We start from the raw sequence: 25,004 nt of genomic DNA on the forward strand, positions 1-25,004 counted from the left end.
ATTCACCTCCAAAATGCCCAAAAATCTGCCCAAAGAATCCCAAAATCTGCCCTAAACAATCCCAAAATGCCCCAAAATCAGCCCAAAAAAATTCAGAATCTGCCCAAAATGTCCCAAAATGTTTGAACATCACCCCAAAAAAATCCCCAAATCAGCTCCAAAAATCCCAAAATGCCCAAAATGCCCCAAAATCCACCCAAAATGCCCCAAAATCATCCCAAAAATCCCAAATTCAGCTCCAAAATGCCCCAAAATCAGCCCCAAAAAATCCCAAATCAGCCCAAACAATCCGAAAATGCCCCAAAATGCCCCAAAATGCCCCAAAATCAGCCCAAAAAATCCCAAATTCAGCCCAAAATGCCCCAAAATCAACCCAAAAAATCCCAAAATCCGCCCGAAATGCCCCAAAATCAGCCTAAACAATCCCAAAATCAGCTCCAAAAACTCCAAAATCGGCCCAAAAAATCCCAAAATCTGCCTAAAGTAACCCAAAATGCCCCAAAATCATCCCAAAAAATCCCAAATCAGCCCCAAACAATCCCAAAATGCCCCAAAATCATCCCAAAAAATCCCAAAATCTGCCCTAAATACCCCAAAATCATCCCAAAAAATCCCAAATCAGCCCCAAACAATCCCAAAATGCCCCAAAATCAACCCAAAAAATCCCCAAATCCGCCCGAAATGCTTCAAAATCAGCCTAAACAATCCCAAAATCAGCTCCAAAAACTCCAAAATCGACCCCAAAAATCCCAAAATCTGCCTAAAATAACCCAAAATGCCCCCAAATCAGCCCAAAAATCCCAAAATCTGCCCTAAATGCCCCAAAATCATCCCAAAAAATCCCAAATCAGCCCCAAACAATCCCAAAATGCCCCAAAATCAGCCCCAAAGAATCCCAAAATCCGCTCAAAACGCCCCAAAATGCCCCAAAAAAGCCCCAAATCAGCCCAAACAATCCCAAAATGCCCCAAAATCAGCCCAAAATGCCCCAAAATCAGCCCAAAATGCCCCAAAATCAGCCCAAAAAATCCCAAATTCAGCTCCAAAATGCCCCAAAATTAGGCCAAAAAATCCCAAATTCAGCTCCAAAAACCCCAAAATGCCCCAAAATCAGCCCCAAAGAATCCCAAAATCTGCCCAAAACGCCCCAAAATGCCCCAAAATCAGCCTAAACAATCCCAAAATCAGCTCCAAAAACTCCAAAATCGGCCCAAAAAATCCCAAAATCTGCCTAAAGTAACCCAAAATGCCCCAAAATCAGCCCAAAAATCCCAAAATCAGCCCTAAATGCCCCAAAATCCACCCAAAAAATCCCAAATCAGCCAAACAATCTCTAAATGTCCCAAAATCAGCTCCAAAAACTCCAAAATCGGCCCAAAAAATCCCAAAATCTGCCTAAAATAACCCAAAATGCCCCAAAATCAGCCCAAAAATCCCAAATTCAGCTCCAAAAACCCCAAAATGCCCCAAAATCAGCCCCAAAGAATCCCAAATCAGCCCCAAACAATCTCTAAATGTCCCAAAATCAGCCCAAAAAAATCCCCAAATGTGCCAAAAATGCCCCAAAATGCCCCAAAATCAGCCCCAAAAAAATCCCAAATCAGCCCTAAACAATCCCAAAATTCTCTAAAATCAGCCCCAAATGCCCCAAAATGCCCCAAAATTGTCCCAAAAATCCCAAATCAGCCCCAAACAATCCCAAAATCATCCCAAAAAATCCCAAGATCAGCCCTCAATGCCCCAAAATGTCCCAAAATTGTCCCAAAAAATCCCAAATCTGCCCAAAAAATCCCAAAATCTGCCCAAAAAATCCCAAATCTCCTCAGAATCTCTCTGGGACCCCCAGGTGTGCTCAGGTGACTCTCAGGTGACTCTCAGGTGATTCTCAGGTGTGCCCCAGGTGATTCAGGTGTGACTCAGATGCCCCAGGTGTCCTTAAGTGACTCCCAGGTGTGCCCAGGTGCCCCTCAGGTGTGCCCAGGTGCCCCTCAGGTGTGCCCAGGTGCCCCTCAGGTGACTCAGGTGTGTCTCAGGTGTGCCCAGGTGCCCCTCAGGTGTGTCTCAGGTGTGCCCAGGTGCCCCTCAGGTGTGTCTCAGGTGTGCCCCAGGTGACTCTCAGGTGATTCTCAGGTGACTCTCAGGTGTGCCTGGGTGTGCCCCAGGCGTGCTCAGGTACTCCCAGGTGTGCCCCAGGTGACTCAGGTGTGCCCAGGTGCTCCTCAGGTGTGTCTCAGGTGTGCCCAGGTGACTCTCAGGTGACTCTCAGGTGACTCAGGTGTGTCTCAGGTGTGTCTCAGGTGTGTCTCAGGTGTGCCCAGGTGCCCCAGGTGACTCAGGTGTGACTCAGGTGTGACTCAGGTGTGTCTCAGGTGTGCCCAGGTGCCCCCCAGGTGACTCTCAGGTGACTCAGGTGTGCCCAGGTGACTCTCAGGTGTGCCCAGGTGACTCTCAGGTGTGCCCAGGTGACTCTCAGGTGTGCCCAGGTGACTCTCAGGTGACTCAGGTGTGCCCAGGTGACTCTCAGGTGTGCCCAGGTGACTCTCAGGTGACTCAGGTGTGCCCAGGTGACTCTCAGGTGTGCCCAGGTGACTCTCAGGTGTGCCCAGGTGACTCTCAGGTGTGCCCAGGTGACTCTCAGGTGACTCAGGTGTGCCCAGGTGACTCTCGGGTGACTCAGGTGCCCAAGGTGACTCTCAGGTGACTCAGGTGTGCCCCAGGTGACTCTCAGGTGACTCAGGTGTGTCTCAGGTGTCTCAGGTGTGCCCAGGTGACTCTCAGGTGTGTTGCAGGTGACTCAGGTGCCCCAGGTGACTCAGGTGTGCCCCAGGTGCCCCCCAGCTGACTCAGGTGTGCCCAGGTGCCCCTCAGGTGACTCAGGTGTGTTGCAGGTGACTCTCAGGTGTGTCTCAGGTGTGCCCAGGTGCCCCAGGTGACTCTCAGGTGACTCAGGTGTGTTGCAGGTGACTCTCAGGTGTGTCTCAGGTGTGCCCAGGTGCCCCCCAGGTGACTCAGGTGTGACTCAGGTGTGTTGCAGGTGACTCAGGTGCCCCCCAGGTGACTCTCAGGTGACTCAGGTGACTCTCAGGTGTGCCCAGGTGCCCCAGGTGACTCTCAGGTGACTCAGGTGTGTTGCAGGTGACTCTCAGGTGTGCCCAGGTGCCCCCCAGGTGCCCCAGGTGACTCTCAGGTGTGCCCAGGTGACTCTCAGGTGACTCAGGTGTGTTGCAGGTGTGCCCAGGTGCCCCAGGTGACTCTCAGGTGTGCCCAGGTGCCCCCCAGGTGACTCAGGTGTGCCCAGGTGCCCCCCGGGTGCCCCCCAGGTGACTCAGGTGTGTTGCAGGTGTGCTCAGGTGCCCCCCAGGTGACTCAGGTGTGCCCAGGTGCCCCCCAGGTGCCCCCCAGGTGACTCAGGTGTGCCCAGGTGCCCCCCAGGTGCCCCCCAGGTGACTCAGGTGTGTTGCAGGTGCGCTGCCCATGGAGGAGCTGCTGCAGCGTTACCGCGGCGCCTTCGCCGACTCCGACTGCGACTCCGCCCCCGGCGCCAGCAGCACCCGCTCAGGTGGGTCAGCACCTGCACAGGTGTGCTGGACAGGTGTGTCTGTACAGGTGTGCTGGACAGGTGTGTCTGTACAGGTGTGCTGCACAGGTGTGTCTGTACCCGCTCAGGTGGGTCAGCACCTGCACAGGTGTGTCTGTACCTGCACAGGTGTGCTCTACCTGCACAGGTGTGTCTGTACCCGCTCAGGTGGGTCAGCACCTGCACAGGTGTGCTGGATAGGTGTGTCTGTACAGGTGTGTCTGTACCTGCACAGGTGTGTCTGTACCTGGACAGGTGTGTCTGTACCTGCACAGGTGTGTCTGTACCTGCACAGGTGTGTCTGTACCCGCTCAGGTGGGTCAGCACCTGCACAGGTGTGCTGGATAGGTGTGTCTGTACAGGTGTGCTGGACAGGTGTGTGTGCTGGACAGGTGTGTCTGTACCCGCTCAGGTGGGTCAGCACCTGTACAGGTGTGTCTGTACAGCTGTGTCTGTACCTGCACAGGTGTGTCTGTACCTGGACAGGTGTGTCTGTACCTGGACAGGTGTGCTCTACCTGCACAGGTGTGTCTGTACCTGCACAGGTGTGTCTGTACCTGGACAGGTGTGCTCTACCTGCACAGGTGTGTCTGTACCTGTACAGGTGTGTCTGTACCTGCACAGGTGTGTCTCTACCTGCACAGGTGTGTCTGTACCCGCTCAGGTGGGTCAGCACCTGCACAGGTGTGCTGGACAGGTGTGTCTGTACCTGCACAGGTGGGTCAGCACCTGCACAGGTGTGCTGGACAGGTGTGTGTGCTGGACAGGTGTGTCTGTACCTGGACAGGTGTGTCTGTACCCGCTCAGGTGGGTCAGCACCTGCACAGGTGTGCTGGACAGGTGTGTCTGTACAGGTGTGTCTGTACCTGCACAGGTGTGTCTGTACCTGCACAGGTGTGTCTGTACCTGTACAGGTGGGTCAGCACCTGCACAGGTGTGTCTGTACCTGTACAGGTGTGTCTGTACCCACTCAGGTGGGTCAGCACCTGCACAGGTGTGCTGGACAGGTGTGTCTGTACAGGTGTGCTGGACAGGTGTGTGTGCTGGACAGGTGTGTCTGTACAGGTGTGCTGGACAGGTGTGTGTGCTGGACAGGTGTGTCTGTACAGGTGTGCTGGACAGGTGTGTGTGCTGGACAGGTGTGTCTGTACCCGCTCAGGTGGGTCAGCACCTGCACAGGTGTGCTCTACTTGCACAGGTGTGTCTGTACAGGTATGTCTGTACGGTTGTGTCTGTACCTGCTCAGGTGTGTCTGTACAGGTGTGTCTGTACAGGTGTGTCTGTACAAGTGTGTTTATACCTGTACAGGTGTGTCTCACACCTGTCCAGGTGTTCTCTATCCCCCCCCCAGGTGTGTCTCACACCTGTCCAGGTGTTCTCTATCCCCCCAGGTGTGTCTCACACCTGTCCAGGTGTTCTCTCCCCTCCCCAGGTGTGTCTCACACCTGTCCAGGTGTTCTCTATCCCCCCCCAGGTGTGTCTCACACCTGTCCAGGTGTTCTCTCTTTCCCCAGGTGTGTCTCACACCTGTCCAGGTGTTCTCTCTTTCCCCAGGTGTGTCTCACACCTGTCCAGGTGTTCTCTCCCCTCCCCAGGTGTGTCTCACACCTGTCCAGGTGTTCTCTATCCCCCCCCAGGTGTGTCTCACACCTGTCCAGGTGTTCTCTATCCCCCTCCCCAGGTGTGTCTCACACCTGTCCAGGTGTTCTCTATCCCCCTCCCCAGGTGTGTCTCACACCTGTCCAGGTGTTCTCTCCCCTCCCCAGGTGTGTCTCACACCTGTCCAGGTGTTCTCTATCCCCCCCAGGTGTGTCTCACACCTGTCCAGGTGTTCTCTATCCCCCCCCAGGTGTGTCTCACACCTGTCCAGGTGTTCTCTCCCCTCCCCAGGTGTGTCTCACACCTGTCCAGGTGTTCTCTATCCCCCCCCAGGTGTGTCTCACACCTGTCCAGGTGTTCTCTATCCCCCCCCAGGTGTGTCTCACACTTGTCCAGGTGTTCTCTCCCCTCCCCAGGTGTGTCTCACACCTGTCCAGGTGTTCTCTATCCCCCCCCAGGTGTGTCTCACACCTGTCCAGGTGTTCTCTCCCCCCCCCAGGTGTGTCTCACACCTGTCCAGGTGTTCTCTCCCCTCCCCAGGTGTGTCTCACACCTGTCCAGGTGTTCTCTCCCCTCCCCAGGTACCCCAACCCCTCCCAGTGTCCCCGAATCTCCCCCCAGGTCCCCTCCCCCCCTGCCCAGGTGTGCCCACACCTGCGTGGGCGCCGCCCTGAGCTCACCTGTGCCCCCAGACTCACCTGGCGGCGACAGCGAGGAGGACGAGGAGGACGAGGAGGACGACGACGACGACGACGACGACGAGGCCGACGACGAGGACGAGGAGGAGGAGGGGGAGGGGCAGGAGGGCGGGGCGGGGCCGCCAGGTGAGCCCGGAGGGGGCCCGGCCCCGCCCGCACCTGCCCAGGTGAGCCCCGCCCCGGCCGCGCCCGCCGGCCCCGCCCCCAAGAAGGAGATCAGCGACATCGCGGCGGCCGCAGAGAGCCTCCAGCCCAAGGGCTACACGCTGGCCACCACCCAGGTGAGCGCACCTGGGCACACCTGGGCACACCTGGGCACAGCTGGGCACACCTGGGCACAGCTGGGCACACCTGGGCACACCTGGGGCACAGAGAGCCTCCAGCCCAAGGGCTACACGCTGGCCACCACCCAGGTGAGCGCACCTGGGCACACCTGGGCACACCTGGGCACACCTGGGTACACCTGGGATACACCTGAGATACACCTGGGCACACCTGGGATACACCTGGGCACACCTGGGCACACCTGGACACAGCTGGGTACAGCTGGGATACACCTGGGCACACCTGGGCACACCTGGGGCACAGAGAGCCTCCAGCCCAAGGGCTACACGCTGGCCACCACCCAGGTAAGCACACCTGGGTACACCTGGGCACACCTGGGATACACCTGGGCACACCTGGGATACACCTGGGCACACCTGGGCACACCTGGGGCACACCTGGGCACACCTGGGATACACCTGGGCACACCTGGGCACACCTGGGGCACACCTGGGCACACCTGGGGTACACCTGGGCACTCACCTGGGCACTCACCTGGGCCAGCCCAGCTTTAGTGTTTAAGCCGAGCTTTAGATCCAGGTTCTGGCGCGTCTCAGCCCAAGCCCCGCCCTGGGCTGGTTTTAACTCCTGCCGGCCTCAGTTTCCCTGAAACGTGGGGTTGGTCACACGAGATCACACCTGAGCACTCACCTGGGTGCTCACCTGAGCTCTGTGTGTGCCCAGGTGAGGCCGGGCTCTGATTGGCTGAGCTCTGTGTGTGCCCAGGTGAGGCCGGGCTCTGATTGGCTGAGCTCTGTGTGCACAGGTGAGCACAGGTGAGCACAGGTGAGCACAGGTGAGCACAGGTGAGGGACACCTGGAGGGACTCTCAGCACCTGCGGTTCTGATGGGGTTTGGGGGTACCTGGGGCTCACCTGGGACTCACCTGGGGCTGACTCACCTGGGACTCACCTGAGAGTGACTCACCTGGGGCTGACTCACCTGGGACTGACTCACCTGGGACTGACTCACCTGAGAGTGACTCACCTGAGAGTGACTCACCTGGGACTGACTCACCTGGAGTGACTCACCTGGGACTGGCTCACCTGAGAGTGACTCACCTGGGACTGACTCACCTGAGAGTGACTCACCTGAGAGTGACTCACCTGGGACTGACTCACCTGGAGTGACTCACCTGGGACTGGCTCACCTGAGAGTGACTCACCTGGGACTGACTCACCTGTGGCTGAGTCATGAGTGACTCACCTGTGAGTGACTCACCTGGGATTGAGTCACCTGAGAGGGACTCACTTGTGGCTGACTTACCTGGGACTCACCTGAGACTGAGTCACCTGAGACTCACCTGAGAGTGACTCACCTGGGACTCACCTGGGACTGACTCACTTGGGACTGACTTACCTGGGACTCACCTGGGACTCACCTGGGATTGGCTCACCTGTGCCTGGCTCACCTGAGACTCACCTGTGGCAGGTGTTCTGGGGCTCACCTGTGCCTCACCTGAGGTTACCTGTGCCTTACCTGTGCCTCACCTGGGGTACCTGTGACACACCTGGGGTTACCTGTGACTTACCTGTGCCTCACGTGGGGTTACCTGTGACACACCTGGGGTTACCTGTGCCTTACCTCTGCCTCACCTGGGGTTACCTGTGACACACCTGGGGTTACCTGTGACACACCTGGGGTTACCTGTGACTTACCTGTGCCTCACCTGGGGGTACCTGTGACACACCTGGGGTTACCTGTGACTTACCTGTGCCTCACCTGGGGTACCTGTGACTGACTCATCTGGGGTTACCTGTGAGTTACCTGGGGTTACCTGTGCCTCACCTGGGGTACCTGTGACACACCTGGGGTTACCTGTGACTTACCTGTGCCTCACCTGGGGTTACCTGTGCCTCACCTGGGGTACCCGTGCCTCACCTGGGGTTACCTGTGACACACCTGGGGGTACCTGTGACTGACTCACCTGGGGTTACCTGTGAGTTACCTGGGGTTACCTGTGCCTCACCTGGGGTACCTGTGCCTCACCTGGGGTTACCTGTGCCTCACCTGTGCCTCACCTGTGCAGGTGAAGACGCCGATCCCTCACCTGCTGCGCGGCACGCTGCGCGAGTACCAGCACATCGGGCTGGACTGGCTGGTGACCATGTACGAGAAGAAGCTGAACGGGATCCTGGCCGACGAGATGGGGCTGGGCAAGACCATCCAGACCATCTCCCTGCTGGCACACCTGGCCTGCGAGAAAGGTAACTCACCTGGGCACACCTGGGCACAGCTGAGAGCCCTTACACACACCTGGGTACAGCTGGGTACACCTGGGATGGGGCTGGGCCAGACCATCCAGACCATCTCCCTGCTGGCACACCTGGCCTGCGAGAAAGGTACCTGACACACACCTGGGCACACCTGGGTACAGCTGAGAGCCCTTACACACACCTGGGTACGGCTGGGATACACCTGAGAGCCCTTACACACACCTGGGCACACCTGGGTACAGCTGAGAGCCCTTACACGCACCTGGGTACGGCTGGGATACACCTGAGAGCCCTTACACACACCTGGGATGGGGCGGGGCCAGACCATCCAGAGCATCTCCCTGCTGGCACACCTGGCCTGCGAGAAAGGTACCTGACACACACCTGGGCACACCTGGGCACACCTGGGTACAGCTGGGTACAGCTGGGGATAGCTGGGATACACCTGAGAGCCATTACACACACCTGATACAGCTGGGACACACCTGGGATGGGGCGGGGCCAGACCATCCAGAGCATCTCCCTGCTGGCACACCTGGCCTGCGAGAAAGGTAACTCACCTGGCTGACACACCTGGGCACAGCTGGGTACAGCTGGGTACAGCTGGGGATAGCTGGGATACACCTGAGACACCTGGGATACACCTGGGCACACCTGGGCACACCTGGGTACAGCTGGGATACACCTGAGAGCCATTACACACACCTGGGTACAGCTGGGATACACCTGGGATGGGGCGGGGCCAGACCATCCAGAGCATCTCCCTGCTGGCACACCTGGCCTGTGAGAAAGGTACCTGACACACACCTGGGCACACCTGAGAGAGACTACGCACACCTGAGAGCCCTTACACACACCTGGGCACACCTGAGAGCCGTTAAACACACCTGGGCACACCTGGGAACCCTTACACACACCTGAGCACACCTGAGAGCTGTTACACGCACCTGGGCGCACCTGGGAGCCGTCACACACCTGAGCACACCTGGGAGCCCTTATACACACCTGGAACCCTCACACACACCTGAGCACACCTGGGAGCTGTCACACACACCTGGGCACACCTGGGAGCCATCACACACACCTGGGCACACCTGGGAGCCCTCACACACCTGGGCACACCTGGGCACACCTGGGAGCCCTCCCACACACCTGGGCACACCTGGGAGCTGTCACACACCTGGGATGGGGCGGGGCCGGACCATCCCGAGCCTCTCGCCGCTGGCTCACCTGGCCTGCGGGACAGGTAACTCACCTGTGCAGCACACCTGGGCTGTTCCCGAGAGGTTTTTGGGGGGGTTTGGCCTCACCTGAGCCCCTTCGGGGGGTTCTGAGTCTCACCTGAGCGATTGCGGGGTTCCCAGAGCACACCTGGGCCCTTTTCTGGCTGTCTCACCTGCGCAGGTAGCTGGGACTCACCTGAGACTCACCTGAGGTGCTTTAGGGGGTTCTAGGTCACACCTGGGCCCTTTTCAGGGTGTCTCACCTGTGCCTCACCTGTGCACAGGTAGCTGGGCCCTCACCTGGGTCTCACCTGAGCCCTTTCCAGGGTGCCTCACCTGCACAGGTAGCTGGGACTCACCTGAGACTCACCTGAGGTGCTTTAGGGGGTTCTAAGTCACACCTGGGCCCTTTCTGGGGTGTCTCACCTGTGCCCAGGTAGCTGTGGTCCTCACCTGGGACTCACCTGAGCCTTTTCTGGTGTGCCTCACTTGTCCCTCACCTGCACAGGTAGTTGGGACTCACCTGAGGCTCACCTGAGGTGCTTTAGGGCCATTCTAAGTCACACCTGGGCCCTTTTCAGGGTGTCTCACCTGTGGCTCACCTGTGCAGGTAGCTGTGGCCCTCACCTGTGCAGGTAGCTGGGACTCACCTGAGGCACACCTGGGACTCACCTGAGGTGCTTTAGGGGGTTCTAAGTCACACCTGGGCCCTTTCTGGGGTGTCTCACCTGTGCCCAGGTAGCTGGGTCTCACTTGGGTCTCACCTGAGACTCACCTGAGACTCACCTGGGATTTACCTGAGACTCACCTGAGGTGCTTTAGGGGGTTCTAGGTCACACCTGAGCCCTTTCTGGGGTGTCTCACCTGTGGCTCACCTGCACAGGTAGCTGAGTCTCACTTGGGACTCACCTGAGACTCACCTGAGGTGCTTTAGGGGCTTCTAAGTCACACCTGAGCCCTTTTCTGGGGTGTGTCACCTGTGTCCCACCTGTGCAGGTAGCTGGGGCCCTCAGGTGTGTCTCACCTGTGTAGGTAGCCGTGTCTCACCTGTGTCTCACTTGTGTCTCACCTGTGCAGGTAGCTGTGTCTCACTTGGGACTCACCTGAGACTCACCTGAGACTCACCTGAGGTGCTTTAGGGAGTTCTAAGTCACACCTGGGCCCCTTCTGGAGTGTCTCACCTGTGTCTCACCTGTGCAGGTAGCTAGGGCCCTCAGGTGTGTCTCACCTGTGCAGGTAGCCGTGTCTCACCTGTGTCTCACCTGTGCAGGTAGCTGGGGCCCTCAGGTGTGTCTCACCTGTGCAGGTAGCCGTGTCTCACCTGTGTCTCACCTGTGCAGGTAGCTGGGGCCCTCAGGTGTGTCTCACCTGTGCAGGTAGCTGTGTCTCAGCTGTGTCTCACCTGTGCAGGTAGCTGGGGCCCTCACCTGTGCAGGTAGCCGTGTCTCACCTGTGTCTCCCCTGTGTCCCACCTGTGCAGGTAGCTGGGGCCCTCAGGTGTGTCTCAGGTGTGTCTCACCTGTGCAGGTAGCCGTGTCTCAGGTGTGTCTCAGCTGTGTCTCACCTGTGCAGGTAGCCGTGTCTCAGCTGTGTCTCACCTGTACAGGTAGCCGTGTCTCACGTGTGTCTCACCTGTGCAGGTAGCCGTGTCTCAGCTGTGTCTCACCTGTACAGGTAGCCGTGTCTCACGTGTGTCTCACCTGTGCAGGTAGCTGGGGCCCTCACCTGATCATCGTGCCCACCTCGGTGATGCTGAACTGGGAGATGGAGCTCAAGCGTTGGTGCCCCAGCTTCAAAATCCTCACCTACTACGGGGCGCAGAAGGAGCGGCGCCTCAAGAGACAGGTGAGCGCACCTGGGCACACCTGGGCGCACCTGGGCACACCTGGGGGGGATTGGGGCGTGCCAGAGACAGGTGAGCGCACCTGGGCACACCTGGGCACACCTGGGGGGGATTGGGGGGTGAGAGAGGCAGGTGAGCGCACCTGGGCGCACCTGGGGGGGATTGGGGCGTGCCAGAGACAGGTGAGCGCACCTGGGCGCACCTGGGCACACCTGGGCACACCTGGGGCGGATTGCGGGGTGACAGAGACAGGTGAGCACACCTGGGCACACCTGGGGGGGATTGGGGTATGCCAGAGACAGGTGAGCGCACCTGGGAACACCTGGGTGCACCTGGGCACACCTGGGGGGGATTGGAGCGTGTGAGAGACAGGTGACTACACCTGGGCACACCTGGGCACACCTGGGGGGGATTGGGGGGTGAGGAACACAGGTGAGCGCACCTGGGCACACCTGGGGGGATTGGAGCATGTGAGAGACAGGTGAGGACACCTGGGCACACCTGGGCACACCTGGGGGGGATTGGGGGGTAAGAGAGACAGGTGACTATACCTGGGCACACCTGGGCACACCTGGGGGGGATTGGAGCATGTGAGAAACAGGTGAGCGCACCTGAGATACACCTGGGCACACCTGGGCACACCTGGGGGGGATTGGGGCGTGCCAGAGACAGGTGAGCGCACCTGGGCACACCTGGGGGGGATTGGGGGGTGAGAGAGGCAGGTGAGCGCACCTGGGCGCACCTGGGGGGGATTGGGGCATGCCAGAGACAGGTGAGCGCACCTGGGCACACCTGGGCACACCTGGGGGGGATTGGAGCATGTGATAGACAGGTGGGCACACCTGGGCACACCTGGGCTGATTTAGGCTGGGTTTTTTGAGTTTTTAAGGTGGTTTTCAGGTGTTTTTGAGGTCACCTGTCTCACCTGTCTCACCTGTCAGGGCTGGACGAAGCCCAACGCCTTCCACGTGTGCATCACCTGGTGCTGCACACCTGGGCACACCTGGGCTGATTTAGGCTGGGTTTTTGGGCTGTTTTAAGGCGGTTTTCAGGTGTTTTTGAGCTCACCTGTCTCACCTGTCTCACCTGTCTCACCTGTCTCACCTGTGTCACCTGTCAGGGCTGGACGAAGCCCAACGCGTTCCACGTGTGCATCACCTCCTACAAGCTGGTGCTGCACACCTGGGCACACCTGGGCTGTGTTTGTGCTGTTTTAAGGCATTTTTTAGTGGGGATTTTGAACTCACCTGTCTCACCTGTCTCACCTGTGTCACCTGTGTCACCTGTCAGGGCTGGACGAAGCCCAACGCGTTCCACGTGTGCATCACCTCCTACAAGCTGGTGCTGCACACCTGGGCACACCTGGGCTGATTTAGGCTGGGTTTTTGGGCTGTTTTAAGGCGGTTTTCAGGTGTTTTTGAGCTCACCTGTCTCACCTGTCTCACCTGTCTCACCTGTGTCACCTGTGTCACCTGGCAGGGCTGGACGAAGCCCAACGCGTTCCACGTGTGCATCACCTCCTACAAGCTGGTGCTGCAGGACCACCAGGCGTTCCGCAGGAAGAACTGGAAGTACCTGATCCTGGACGAGGCGCAGAACATCAAGAACTTCAAATCCCAGCGCTGGCAGTCCCTGCTCAACTTCAACAGGTGAGCGCCGCACCTGGGCACACCTGGGCACACCTGGGGTACACCTGGACACACCTAGGTACACCTGGGATACACCTGAGTTACCTGACATACACCTGGGTACACCTGGGGTACACCTGAGTTACCTGACATACACTTGGGTACACCTGGGCACACCTGGGGCACACCTGGGCACACCTGGGTACAGCTGGGCACACCTGGGCACACCTGGGTACAGCTGGGCACACCTGGGGCACACCTGGGTACAGCTGGGCACACCTGGGGCACACCTGGGGTTGGGGGAACATCAAGAACTTCAAATCCCAGCGCTGGCAGTCCCTGCTCAACTTCAACAGGTGAGCAGCGCACCTGGGCACACCTGGGCACACCTGTCATACACCTGGGTACACCTGGGCACACCTGGGGTACACCTGGGGTACACCTGGGTATACCTGGGGTACACCTGGGCACACCTGGGTACACCTGGGGTACACCTGAGTTACCTGACATACACCTGGGCACACCTGGGCACACGTGGGGTACACCTGGGTACACCTGGGGTACACCTGAGCACACTTGAGTTACCTGGCATACATCTGGGGTACACCTGGGCACACCTGGGCACACCTGGGTTACCTAGGATGTACCTGGGCACACTTAGGGCACACCTGGGCACACCTGTGCACACCTGAGTTACCTGGCATACAGCTGGGGCAGACCTAGGGCACACCTGGGCACATCTGGGCACACCTGAGTTACCTGGCATACATCTGGGGTACACCTGGGTACACCTGGGCACACCTGGGCACACCTGGGTACACCTAGGGCACACCTGGGCACACCTGAGTTACCTGAAATACACCTGGGGTACAGCTGGGGCACACCTGGGCACACCTGGGGCACACCTGGGCACACCTGGGTTAGGTGGGACACACCTGGGTTGGCCGGCAGGCTCACCTGTGTTACCTGGGACACACCTGGGTTCCATCTGGGACACACCTGAGCTACCTGGGCACACCTGAGTTACCTGGGCACAGCTGGGCACAGCTGGGGCACATCTGGGTTACCTACCTGGGCACACCTGGGCACACCTGGGTTACCTACCTGGGCACACCTGAGTTACCTGGGCACACCTGGGCACACCTGGGGCACACCTGGGTTACCTACCTGGGCACACCTGAGTTACCTGGGCACACCTGGGCACACCTGAGTTACTTGAAGCACACCTGAGTGTACCTGGGTACACCTGGGCAGGTGCAGCTACATGCGGGATCTACCTGGGCACACCTGGGGCACACCTGGGCAGGTGAGGGGCTCACCTGGGTTGGGTCCCCTGCAGGAGTTGCTGGTGGAGCTGCGGCCCCTGGTGCTGGGGGTGTGTCCTTACCTGTGCTTACCTGTGCATACCTGTGCTTATTTGTGTTTACCTGTCCTTACCTGTGCGTACCTGTGCTTAGCTGTGCATACCTGTCCTTACCTGTGCATACCTGTGCTTATTTGTGCTTACCTGTCCTTACCTGTGCATACCTGTCCTTACCTGTGCATACCTGTGCATACCTGTGCTTACCTGTGCATACCTGTGCATACCTGTGCTTACCTGTCCTTACCTGTGCTTACCTGTGCTTACCTGTGCATACCTGTGCTTACCTGTGCTTACCTGTCCTTACCTGTGCTTACCTGTGCTTACCTGTCTGTACCTGTCCTTACTTGTTTGTACCTGTCCTTGCTGCTGCGTACGTGTCTTTACCTGCGTGTACCTGTCCTTACCTGTGTGTACCTGTCCTTACCTGTGTGTACCTGTCCTTACCTGCCTGCATTTGTCATTACATGTCTTTAACGGTCCTTACCTGTCCATGCCTGTCTTTACTTTGATTTACCTGTCCATACTTGTCCTTACCTGTCTGTACCTGTGCATAGAGGTCCATAGCTATTCATACCTGTTCTTACCTGTCCTTACCTGTGTGTACCTGTCCTTACCTGTCTGTACCTGTGCATAGAGGTCCATAGGTATTCATACCTGTCCTTACCTGCCTGTACCTGTCCTTACCTGTGTGTACCTGTGCTCCCCTGTTTGTACCTGTCCTTACCTGCGTGTACCTGTCCTTACCTGTGCATACCTGTCCTCACTTGTTTGTACCTGTCCTCACCTGCCTGTACCTGTCCTTACCTGTGTGTACTTGCCTTTACCAGTTTGCACCTGCCCTTACTTGCCTGTACCTGTCCGTACCTGTCTGTACTTGTCTTTACTTGCCTGTACCTGTCCTTACCTGGATGTACCTGTCTTTACCTGCTCGTACTTGCCCTTACCTGGCTGTACCTGTCGTTACCTGTCCGTATTTCTCCTTACTTGTCTTTACCAATTTGTACCTGTCCTCACTTGTCTGTACCTGTCCTTACCTGTCCGTATTTCTCCTTACCTGCCTGTACCTGTCTTTACCTGTCTGTACCTGTCCTTACCTGTCTGTACTTGTCCTTACCTGTCCGTACCTGTCCTTACCTGTCTGTACTTGTCCTTACCTGTCCGTACCTGTCCTTACCTGTCTGTACTTGTCCTTACCTGTCCGTACCTGTCCTTACCTGTCTGTACTTGTCCTTACCTGTCTGTACCTGTCTTTACCTGTCCATGCCTGACCTTACCTACCTGTACCTGTCTTTACCTGTCTCTACCTGTCTTTACCTGCCCGTACTTGTCCTTACCTGACCGTACCTGTCCGTATCTCTCCTTATTTGTCCTTACTTGTCTGTACCTGTCTTTACCTGTCTGTACCTGTCCTTACCTGCCTGTACCTGTCTTTACCTGCCCGTACCTGTCCTTACCTGTCCTTACCTGTCCTTACCTGTCTGTATTTCTCCTTACTTGTCCTTATCTGTCTGTACCTGTCTTTACCTGCCCGTACCTGTCCTTACCTGTCCTTACCTGTCCTTACCTGTCCTTACCTGTCTGTATTTCTCCTTACTTGTCCTTATCTGTCTGTACCTGTCTTTACCTGTCTGTACCTGTCCTTACCTGTCCGTACCTGTCTTTACCTACCCGTACTTGTCTTTACTTGTCTGTACCTGTCCTTATCTGTCCGTATCTCTCCTTACCTGCCCATACCTGTCCTTACCTGCCCGTACCTGTCCTTACCTGCCTGTACCTGTCTTTACTTGAATTTACCTGTCTGCACTGGCTCGTAGTTGTTAGCGGGTGTCTTTACCGGTCCATACCTGTCCTTACCTGTCTTTGCTTGTCCATACCTGTCCTTACTTTCGTTTACCTGTCCTTACCTGTCCTCACCTGTCTGTACCTGTGCATAGAGGTCCATAGCTATTCATACCTGTCTTTACCTGCCTGTACCTGTCTGTACCTGTCTGTGCCTGTCTTCAGTTGCCTGTACCTGTTCTTACCTGTCTGTACCTGTCCTTACTTAGCTGTACCTGTCTTTACCTGTCCATACCTGTCTCACCTGTCTCATCTGTCTCACCTGTCCATACCTGTCTCACCTGTCCATACCTGTCTCACCTGTCCATACCTGTCTCACCTGTCTCACCTGCAGCCAGCGGCGGCTGCTGCTGACAGGTACGCCGCTGCAGGACTGGCTGATGGAGCTCAGGTGTTCCCTGTACCTGTCTGTACCTGTCTGTACCTGTCTGTACCTGTCTGTACCCATGTTACCTGTGTTACCTGTGTTACCTGTCTCACCTGTCCATACCTGTCTCACCTGCAGCCAGCGGCGGCTGCTGCTGACAGGTACGCCGCTGCAGAACTCGCTGATGGAGCTCTGGTCCCTGATGCATTTCCTGATGCCGAGCGTGTTCCAGTCCCACCGCGAGTTCCGCGAGTGGTTCCACAACCCCCTGACGGGCATGATCGAGGGCAGCCAGGAGTACAACGAGAGCCTCGTCAAGAGACTGCACAAGGTAACGCACCTGGGCACACCTGGGCACACCTGGGTACGGGTACACACACCTGGGAATGGATGGGTTACACGGGGTCACACCTGTGTCACACCTGACGGGCATGATCGAGGGCAGCCAGGAGTACAACGAGAGCCTCGTCAAACGGCTCCACAAGGTACCTGGGCACACCTGGGCACAGGTACACACACCTGGGGATGGGTACACACACCTGGGTACAGGTACATACACATGGGATACACCTGGGAATGGATGGGTTACACGGGGTCACACCTGTGTCACACCTGACGGGCGTGATCGAGGGCAGCCAGGAGTACAACGAGAGTTTGGTGAAGAGGCTGCACAAGGTAACGCACCTGGGCACACCTGGGCACACCTGGGCACACCTGGGCACACCTGGGTACAGGTACACACACATGGGACACACCTGGGTTACATGGGGTCACGCCTGACGGGCGTGATCGAGGGCAGCCAGGAGTACAACGAGAGCCTCGTCAAACGGCTGCACAAGGTACCTGGGCACACCTGGGCACAGGTACACACAGCTGGGCACACCTGGGTACACCTGGGTACACCTGGGTACACCTGGGCACACCTGGGGCATGCTGGGACACACCTGGGCACACCTGGACACACCTGGGGCACACCTGTGCACACCTGTGGTACATGGGGGTATACGCAGACACACCTGGGGCACACCTGGGCACACCTGGGGCACACCTGGGCACACCTGTGGTACATGGGGGTGTACACAGATACACCTGGGCACACCTGGGGCATGCTGGGACATGTTGGGACACACCTGGGGCACACCTGGGGCACACCTGGGCACACCTGGGCACACCTGGGTACACCTGGGTACACCTGGGCACACCTGGGGCATGCTGGGACACACCTGGGGCACACCTGGGCACACCTGGGCACACCTGGGCACACCTGGGGCACACCTGGGTACACCTGGGGCACACCTGGGCACACCTGGGCACACCTGGGGCACACCTGGGGCACACCTGGGTACACCTGGGCACACCTGGGGCACACCTGGGGCACACCTGGGGCACACCTGGGCACACCTGGGGCACACCTGGGCACACCTGGGATACACCTGGGCACACCTGGGACACACCTGGGGCACACCTGGGCACACCTGGGACACACCTGGGGCACACCTGTGCACACCTGTGCCCCGGCTGAGCAGGTGTCCCCGCAGGTGCTGCGGCCGTTCCTGCTGCGCCGGCTCAAGGTGGACGTGGAGAAGCAGATGCCCAAGAAGTACGAGCACGTGCTCAGGTGCCGCCTGTCCAAGCGCCAGAGGTTCCTCTACGACGATTTCATGGGCCAGGCCAGGTGAGGGGGCGCACCTGGGCACACCTGGGCACACCCGGGCACACCTGGGCACACCTGGGAGCCCCAAATTCCCAAAAATTCCCATGAAATTGTGCCAGAAATCCTTAAAATTTCACCCAATTTCACCCAAAATCCACCTGTTTGAGATCTTTGATGATGTTGTGGGTCAGGCCAGGTGAGGGGGCGCACCTGGGCGCACCTGGGCACACCTGGGAGCCCTGAATTCCCAGGAAAATGTACCTGAATTCCATGAAATTCCACTGAAATCCACCCAAAATCCACCCAAAATTCACCTGTTCGAGGTGTCGAGTGATGTAGTGGGTCAGGCCAGGTGAGGGTGGCACACCTGGGCACACCTGGGCACACCCGGGCACACCTGGGCACACCTGGGCACACCCGGGCACACCTGGGAGCCCCGAATTCCCCAAAATACCCATGAAATTGTACGTGAATTCCATGAAATTCCACTTAAATCCACCCAAAATTTGCCTGTTCGAGGTCTCTGATGATGTCATGGGCCAGGCCAGGTGAGGGGGCACACCTGGGCACACCTGGGCACACCTGGGCACACCTGGGAGCCCCGAATTCCTGAATTTCATGTCAAATTGTGCCAGAATTCCATGAAATGTCACCCAATTTCCCCCCAAATCCACCCAAAGTTCACCTGTTCGAGGTCTTTGATGATGTCGTGGGTCAGGCCAGGTGAGGGGGCACACCCGGGCACACCTGGGCATACCTGGGCACACCTGGGCACACCTGGGCACACCTGGGAGCCCCGAATTCCCAAAAATTCCCGTGAAATTGGGCCTAAATTCCATGAAATTCCACCCAAAATTCTCCCAAAATTCACCTGTTCAATGTGTGGAATGATGTTGTGGGCCCGGCCAGGTGAGTGTGGCACATCTGGGCACACCTGGGCACACCTGGGCACACCTGGGAGCCCCGAATTCCTGAAAATTCCCATGAAAATGTACCTAAATTCCATGAAATTCCACTTAAATCCACCCAAAGTTCCCCTGTTTGAAGTCTCTGATGATGTCATGGGCCAGGCCAGGTGAGGGGGCACACCTGGGCACACCTGGGCACACCTGGGCACACCTGGGCACACCCGGGCACACCTGGGAGCCCCGAATTCCCAGGAAAATGTACCTGAATTCCATGAAATTCCACTGAAATCTACCCAAAATCCACCCAAAATTCACCCAAAATTCACCTGTTCGAGGTGTCCGATGATGTCATGGGCCAGGCCAGGTGAGGGTGGCACACCTGGGCACACCTGGGCACATCTGGGCACACCTGGGCACACCTGGGAGCCCCAAATTCCCGAATTTCCCGTGAAATTGTGCCAGAATTCCTTAGAATTGCACCCAAAATTATCCAAAATTTACCTGTTTGAGGTGTCTGTCATAGCTAGGACAGGTGAGGGGACACACCTGGACACACCTGGGCACACCTGGGCATACCTGGGCACACCTGGGAGTCTCAAATTCCTGAATTTCCTGTCAAATTGTGCCAGAATTCCTTAAAATTTCACCCAATTTCACCCGAAATCCACCCAAAATTCACTTGGCCAGGTGAGGGTGGCACACCTGGGCACACCTGGGCACACCTGGGCACACCTGGGCACACCTGGGAGCCCAAACTCACCTGGGACCCCCCAAAAAAACGCCCCAAATCCTCTCCCAGATCCCCTCAAATCACCGAATTTCCTCCCAGGAGTTCTCAGGGCTCTTCCTGTCCTCCCCCAGGTGAGCCCAGGTGAGCTCCAGGTGAGTTCAGGTGTGCTCAGGTGAGCTCAGGTGAGCTCCAGGTGAGCTCAGGCGAGCTCAGGTGAGCTCCAGGTGAGCTCAGGTGAGTTCAGGTGAGCCCAGGTGAGCTCAGGTGAGTTCAGGTGAGCTCCAGGTGAGCTCAGGTGAGTTCAGGTGAGCTCAGGTGTGCTCAGGTAAGGCCCAGGTGAGCTCAGGTGAGCTCAGGTGAGCTCAGGTGTGCTCAGGTAACCCCCAGGTGATCTCCAGGTGAGTTCAGGTGAGGTCCAGGTGAACTCCAGGTGAGCTCAGGTGAGCTCAGGTAACCCCAGGTGAGCTCAGGTGAGCTCAGGCGAGCCCAGGTGAGCTCAGGTGAGCCCAGGTGAGCTCAGGTGAGCTCAGGTGATCTCCAGGTGAGCTCAGGTGAGCTCAGGCGAGTCCAGGTGAGCTCCAGGTGTGCCCAGGTGTGCTCAGGTAACCCCCAGGTGAGCTCCAGGTGAACTCAGGTAATCCCCAGGTGAGCTCAGGTGTGCTCAGGTATACTCAGGTAACTCCCAGGTGAGCCCAGGTGTGCTCAGGTACCTCCAGGTGATCTCAGGTAACCCCCAGGTGAGCTCAGGTACCCCCAGGTGAGCTCAGGTACCCCCAGGTGAGCTCAGGTGAGCCCAGGTGAGCTCAGGTGTGCTCAGGTGAGCTCAGGTGTGCTCAGTTACCCCCAGGTGAGCTCAGGTGTGCCCAGGTAACCCCCAGGTGAGCTCAGGTGTGCCCAGGTAACCCCCAGGTGAGCTCAGGTGTGGCCAGGTGAGCTCAGGTGATCTCAGCTGAGCTCAGGTGTGGCCAGGTGAGCTCAGGTGTGCTCAGTTACCCCCAGGTGAGCTCAGGTGAGCCCAGGTAACCCCCAGGTGATCTCAGGTGTGCTCAGGTGTGGCCAGGTGAGCTCAGGTGTGCTCTCCCCGCAGCACCAAGGCCACGCTGGCCAGCGGTCACTTCATGAGCGTCATCAACGTGCTGATGCAGCTGCGCAAGGTGTGCAACCACCCCGACCTGTTCGAGCCCCGCCCCGTCACCTCGCCGCTCGTCACACCTGGCCTCAGCCTGGGCGCACCTGCGCTGGTGCTGCGCGCCCTGGAGCCACACCCCTTCCAGGTGAGACACGCCCCGGACAGGTGAGACACAGCTGGGACAGGTGAGACACTCCCCGGACAGGTGAGACACGCCCCGGACAGGTGAGAGACACACCTGACAGGTGAGAGATGGGACAGGTGAGACACAGCTGGGACAGGTGAGACACAGCCCTGGCAGGTGAGACACAGCTGGGACAGGTGAGACACGGCCTTGACAGGTGAGATATACCTGGGACAGGTGAGACACAGCTGGGACAGGTGAGACACACCCCGGACAGGTGAGAGACACACCTGACAGGTGAGAGATGGGACAGGTGAGACACAGCTGGGACAGGTGAGACACAGCCCTGACAGGTGAGAGACAGATGGGACAGGTGAGACACAGCTGGGACAGGTGAGACACACACCTGAGACAGCTGAGACACAGATGGCATAGAGACAGGGACAGGTGAGACACACCTGGCCTGAGCCTGGGCGCACCTGCGCTGGTGCTGTGCGTGCTGGAGCCACACCCCTTCCAGGTGAGACACGCCCCGGACAGGTGAGATATACCTGGGACAGGTGAGACACAGCATAGACAGGTGAGACACACACCTGACAGGTGAGACACAGCTGGGACAGGTGAGAGAAACACCTGACAGGTGAGACACACCTGGCCTCAGCCTGGGCGCACCTGCGCTGGTGCTGCACGCCCTGGAGCCACACCCCTTCCAGGTGAGACACGCCCCGGACAGGTGAGACACGCCCCAGACAGGTGAGACACGCCCCTTCCAGGTGGGAGACACCCCGGACAGGTGAGACACAGCTGGGACAGGTGAGACACAGCTGGGACAGGTGAGACACAGCTGGGACAGGTGAGACGGAGCCCTGACAGGTGAGACACGCCCCAGATAGGTGAGAGACACACCTGACAGGTGAGACACACACCTGACAGGTGAGACACAGCCCTGACAGGTGAGACACGCCCCTGACAGGTGAGGCACAGCTGGGACAGGTGAGATACAGCCCTGACAGGTGAGACACAGCTGGGACAGGTGAGACACAGCTGGGACAGGTGAGACACACACCTGAGACAGCTGAGACACAGATGGCATAGAGACAGGGACAGGTGAGACACACCTGGCCTCAGCCTGGGCGCACCTGCGCTGGTGCTGCGCGCCCTGGAGCCACACCCCTTCCAGGTGAGACACGCCCCGGACAGGTGAGACACGCCCCTTCCAGGTGGGAGACACCCCGGACAGGTGAGACACAGCTGGGACAGGTGAGACACACCTGGGACAGGTGAGACGGAGCCCTGACAGGTGAGACACGCCCCAGATAGGTGAGAGACACACCTGACAGGTGAGACACACACCTGACAGGTGAGACACAGCCCTGACAGGTGAGACACACACCTGACAGGTGAGGCACAGCTGGGACAGGTGAGATACAGCCCTGACAGGTGAGACACAGCTGGGACAGGTGAGAAACACACCTGACAGGTGAGACACAGCTGGGACAGGTGAGACACAGCCCTGACAGGTGAGACACACCTGGGCAGGTGAGACACAGCTGGGACAGGTGAGATACAGCCCTGATAGGTGAGACACACCTGGGTGGGTTTGGACACACCTGGAGGGGTTTGGACACACCTGGGTGGGTTTGGACACACCTGGAGGGGTTTGGACACACCTGGGTGGGTTTGGACACACCTGGGTGGGTTTGGACACACCTGGAGAGGTTTGGACACACCTGGGTGGGGTTTGGGCACACCTGGAGGGGTTTGGACACACCTGGGCGGGTTTGGACACACCTGGAGGGGTTTGGACACACCTGGGTGGGTTTGGACACACCTGGAGGGGTTTGGACACACCTGGGTGGGTTTGGACACACCTGGGCAGGTTTGGACACACCTGGGCGGGTTTGGACACACCTGGGTGGGTTTGGACACACCTGGAGAGGTTTGGACACACCTGGAGAGGTTTGGACACACCTGGGTGGGTTTGGACACACCTGGGCAGGTTTGGACACACCTGGGCAGGTTTGGACACACCTGGGTGGGTTTGGACACACCTGGAGAGGTTTGGACACACCTGGGCGGGTTTGGACACACCTGGGTGGGTTTAGGAGCACCTGAGGGTGACCCAGGTGTGCTGCAGGTGACCCAGGTGTGACTCAGCGTGGCCTGGAGGTGACACAGGTGCGGCAGGTGCTGCTGGCACGTGGCACAGGTGTGGGGCCAGGTGACACTCAGGTGTCACAGGTGGCAGGGCAGCCATGGATCCCTCAGGTGGCGCTCAGGTGTGCCAGAGCTTGTTCAGGTGTCACCCAGGTGTACCAGAGGCTACTCAGGTGTCACTCAGGTGTCACTCAGGTGCATCAGGTGTCACTCAGGTGCGTTCCAGGTGTTACTCAGGTGTATCAGAGGCTATTCAGGTGTATCAGGTGTCACTCAGGTGTGTCAGAGGTCACTCAGGTGTCACTCAGGTGTGTCCCAGGTGTGTCAGACGTCACTCAGGTGTCACAGGGGTTGGTACAGGTGACTCAGGTGTCACTCAGGTGTGTCCCAGGTGCCACTCAGGTGTGTCCCAGGTGTACCAGGTGTATCAGGTGTCACTCAGGTGTGTCCCAGGTGTCACTCAGGTGTGTCCCAGGTGTACCAGGTGTATCAGGTGTCACTCAGGTGTGTCCCAGGTGTCACTCAGGTGTCACTCAGGTGTCACTCAGGTGTGTCCCAGGTGTCACTCAGGTGTGTCCCAGGTGTGTCCCAGGTGTCACTCAGGTGTGTCCCCAGCAGGTGGACCTGTCGCCGTTCGAGCTGGTGGCGCTCGAGGCTCACCTGTCGCGCTACGCGGCCGATTGGTTCCTGCCGCGCTTCCGCGTCACGCGGCGCCTCCTGGAGGACGTGGCCGCCGCCCCCGACCCCCCCCCGCGCCCCAAACCCGTCCGCATGAAGGTCAACAGGTGAGGCCGCACCTGGGCGGGGCTGGGCGGGGCTGGGGGCGCACCTGGGCGGGGCTGGGCGGGGCTGGGGGCGCACCTGGGCGGGGCTGGGCGGGGCTGGGGGCGCACCTGGGCGGGGCTGGGCGGGGGTTGCACACACCTGGGGGGCTTTGGGGTCACCTGGGTGGGGCTGGGGGGGCACCTGGGCGCACCTGGGCGGGGCTGGGGGGGGGGGTTGGGGTCACCTGGGCACACCTGGGAGGGCCTGGGGGGGCATCTGGGCGCACCTGGGCGGGGCTGGGTGGGGCTGGGGGCGCACCTGGGCGGGGTGGGGGGGTTGGTAACACCTGGGGTGGTTTGGGGTCACACCTGGGCATACCTGGGAGGGGGTTGGGAACACCTGGGGGGGTTTGGGGTCACCTGGGCACACCTGGGGCAGGGGTTGGGAACACCTGGGGGGGTCTGGGGTCACACCTCGGCACACCTGGGGGGCTTTGGGGGATACCTGGGGCAGGGTTGGACACACCTGGGGGGGTTGGGGTCACCTGGGCACACCTGGGGGGTTTAGGGGTCACCTGAGCACACCTGGGGGTTTAGGGGGTACCTCGGCATACCTGGGGGGGTTTGGGTGCACACCTGGGGGGGTTGGGCACACCTGGGGGGCTTTGGAAGATACCTGGGCACACCTGGGGGATCTGGGTGCACACCTGGGGGGGTTGGGCACACCTGGGGGGGTTGGGGTCACCTGGGCACACCTGGGCGGGGCTGGGGGGGGGGGGTTGGGGTCCCCTGGGGGGATTTGGGGCACACCAGGGGGGGTTTCGGGGGTACCTGGGCACACCTGGGGGGGTTTTGGGGCAC

At 58.8% G+C, this 25,004-nt stretch overlaps 1 protein-coding gene across 1 annotated transcript in view; it reads left to right on the forward strand.

Annotated features, from left to right (window-relative positions):
* SRCAP (Snf2 related CREBBP activator protein) overlaps nucleotides 1-25,004 on the forward strand; it is a gene marked incomplete at its 3' end in the record, with an annotated part of 59,472 nt that overhangs the window by 23,092 nt on the left and 11,376 nt on the right. Inside the window, exons 14-22 of the mRNA XM_053968613.1 lie at nucleotides 3,464-3,559; nucleotides 5,869-6,155; nucleotides 8,228-8,405; nucleotides 11,346-11,482; nucleotides 12,960-13,129; nucleotides 16,816-17,008; nucleotides 18,216-18,352; nucleotides 21,057-21,243; nucleotides 23,995-24,164. Coding sequence (XP_053824588.1) covers nucleotides 3,464-3,559; nucleotides 5,869-6,155; nucleotides 8,228-8,405; nucleotides 11,346-11,482; nucleotides 12,960-13,129; nucleotides 16,816-17,008; nucleotides 18,216-18,352; nucleotides 21,057-21,243; nucleotides 23,995-24,164 — 1,555 coding nt within the window. The remainder of the gene's footprint in view (nucleotides 1-3,463; nucleotides 3,560-5,868; nucleotides 6,156-8,227; nucleotides 8,406-11,345; nucleotides 11,483-12,959; nucleotides 13,130-16,815; nucleotides 17,009-18,215; nucleotides 18,353-21,056; nucleotides 21,244-23,994; nucleotides 24,165-25,004) is intronic.

Source organism: Vidua chalybeata, chromosome 37, assembly GCF_026979565.1.
Source record: "Vidua chalybeata isolate OUT-0048 chromosome 37, bVidCha1 merged haplotype, whole genome shotgun sequence".
In the NCBI taxonomy this organism is placed as follows: domain Eukaryota; kingdom Metazoa; phylum Chordata; class Aves; order Passeriformes; family Viduidae; genus Vidua; species Vidua chalybeata.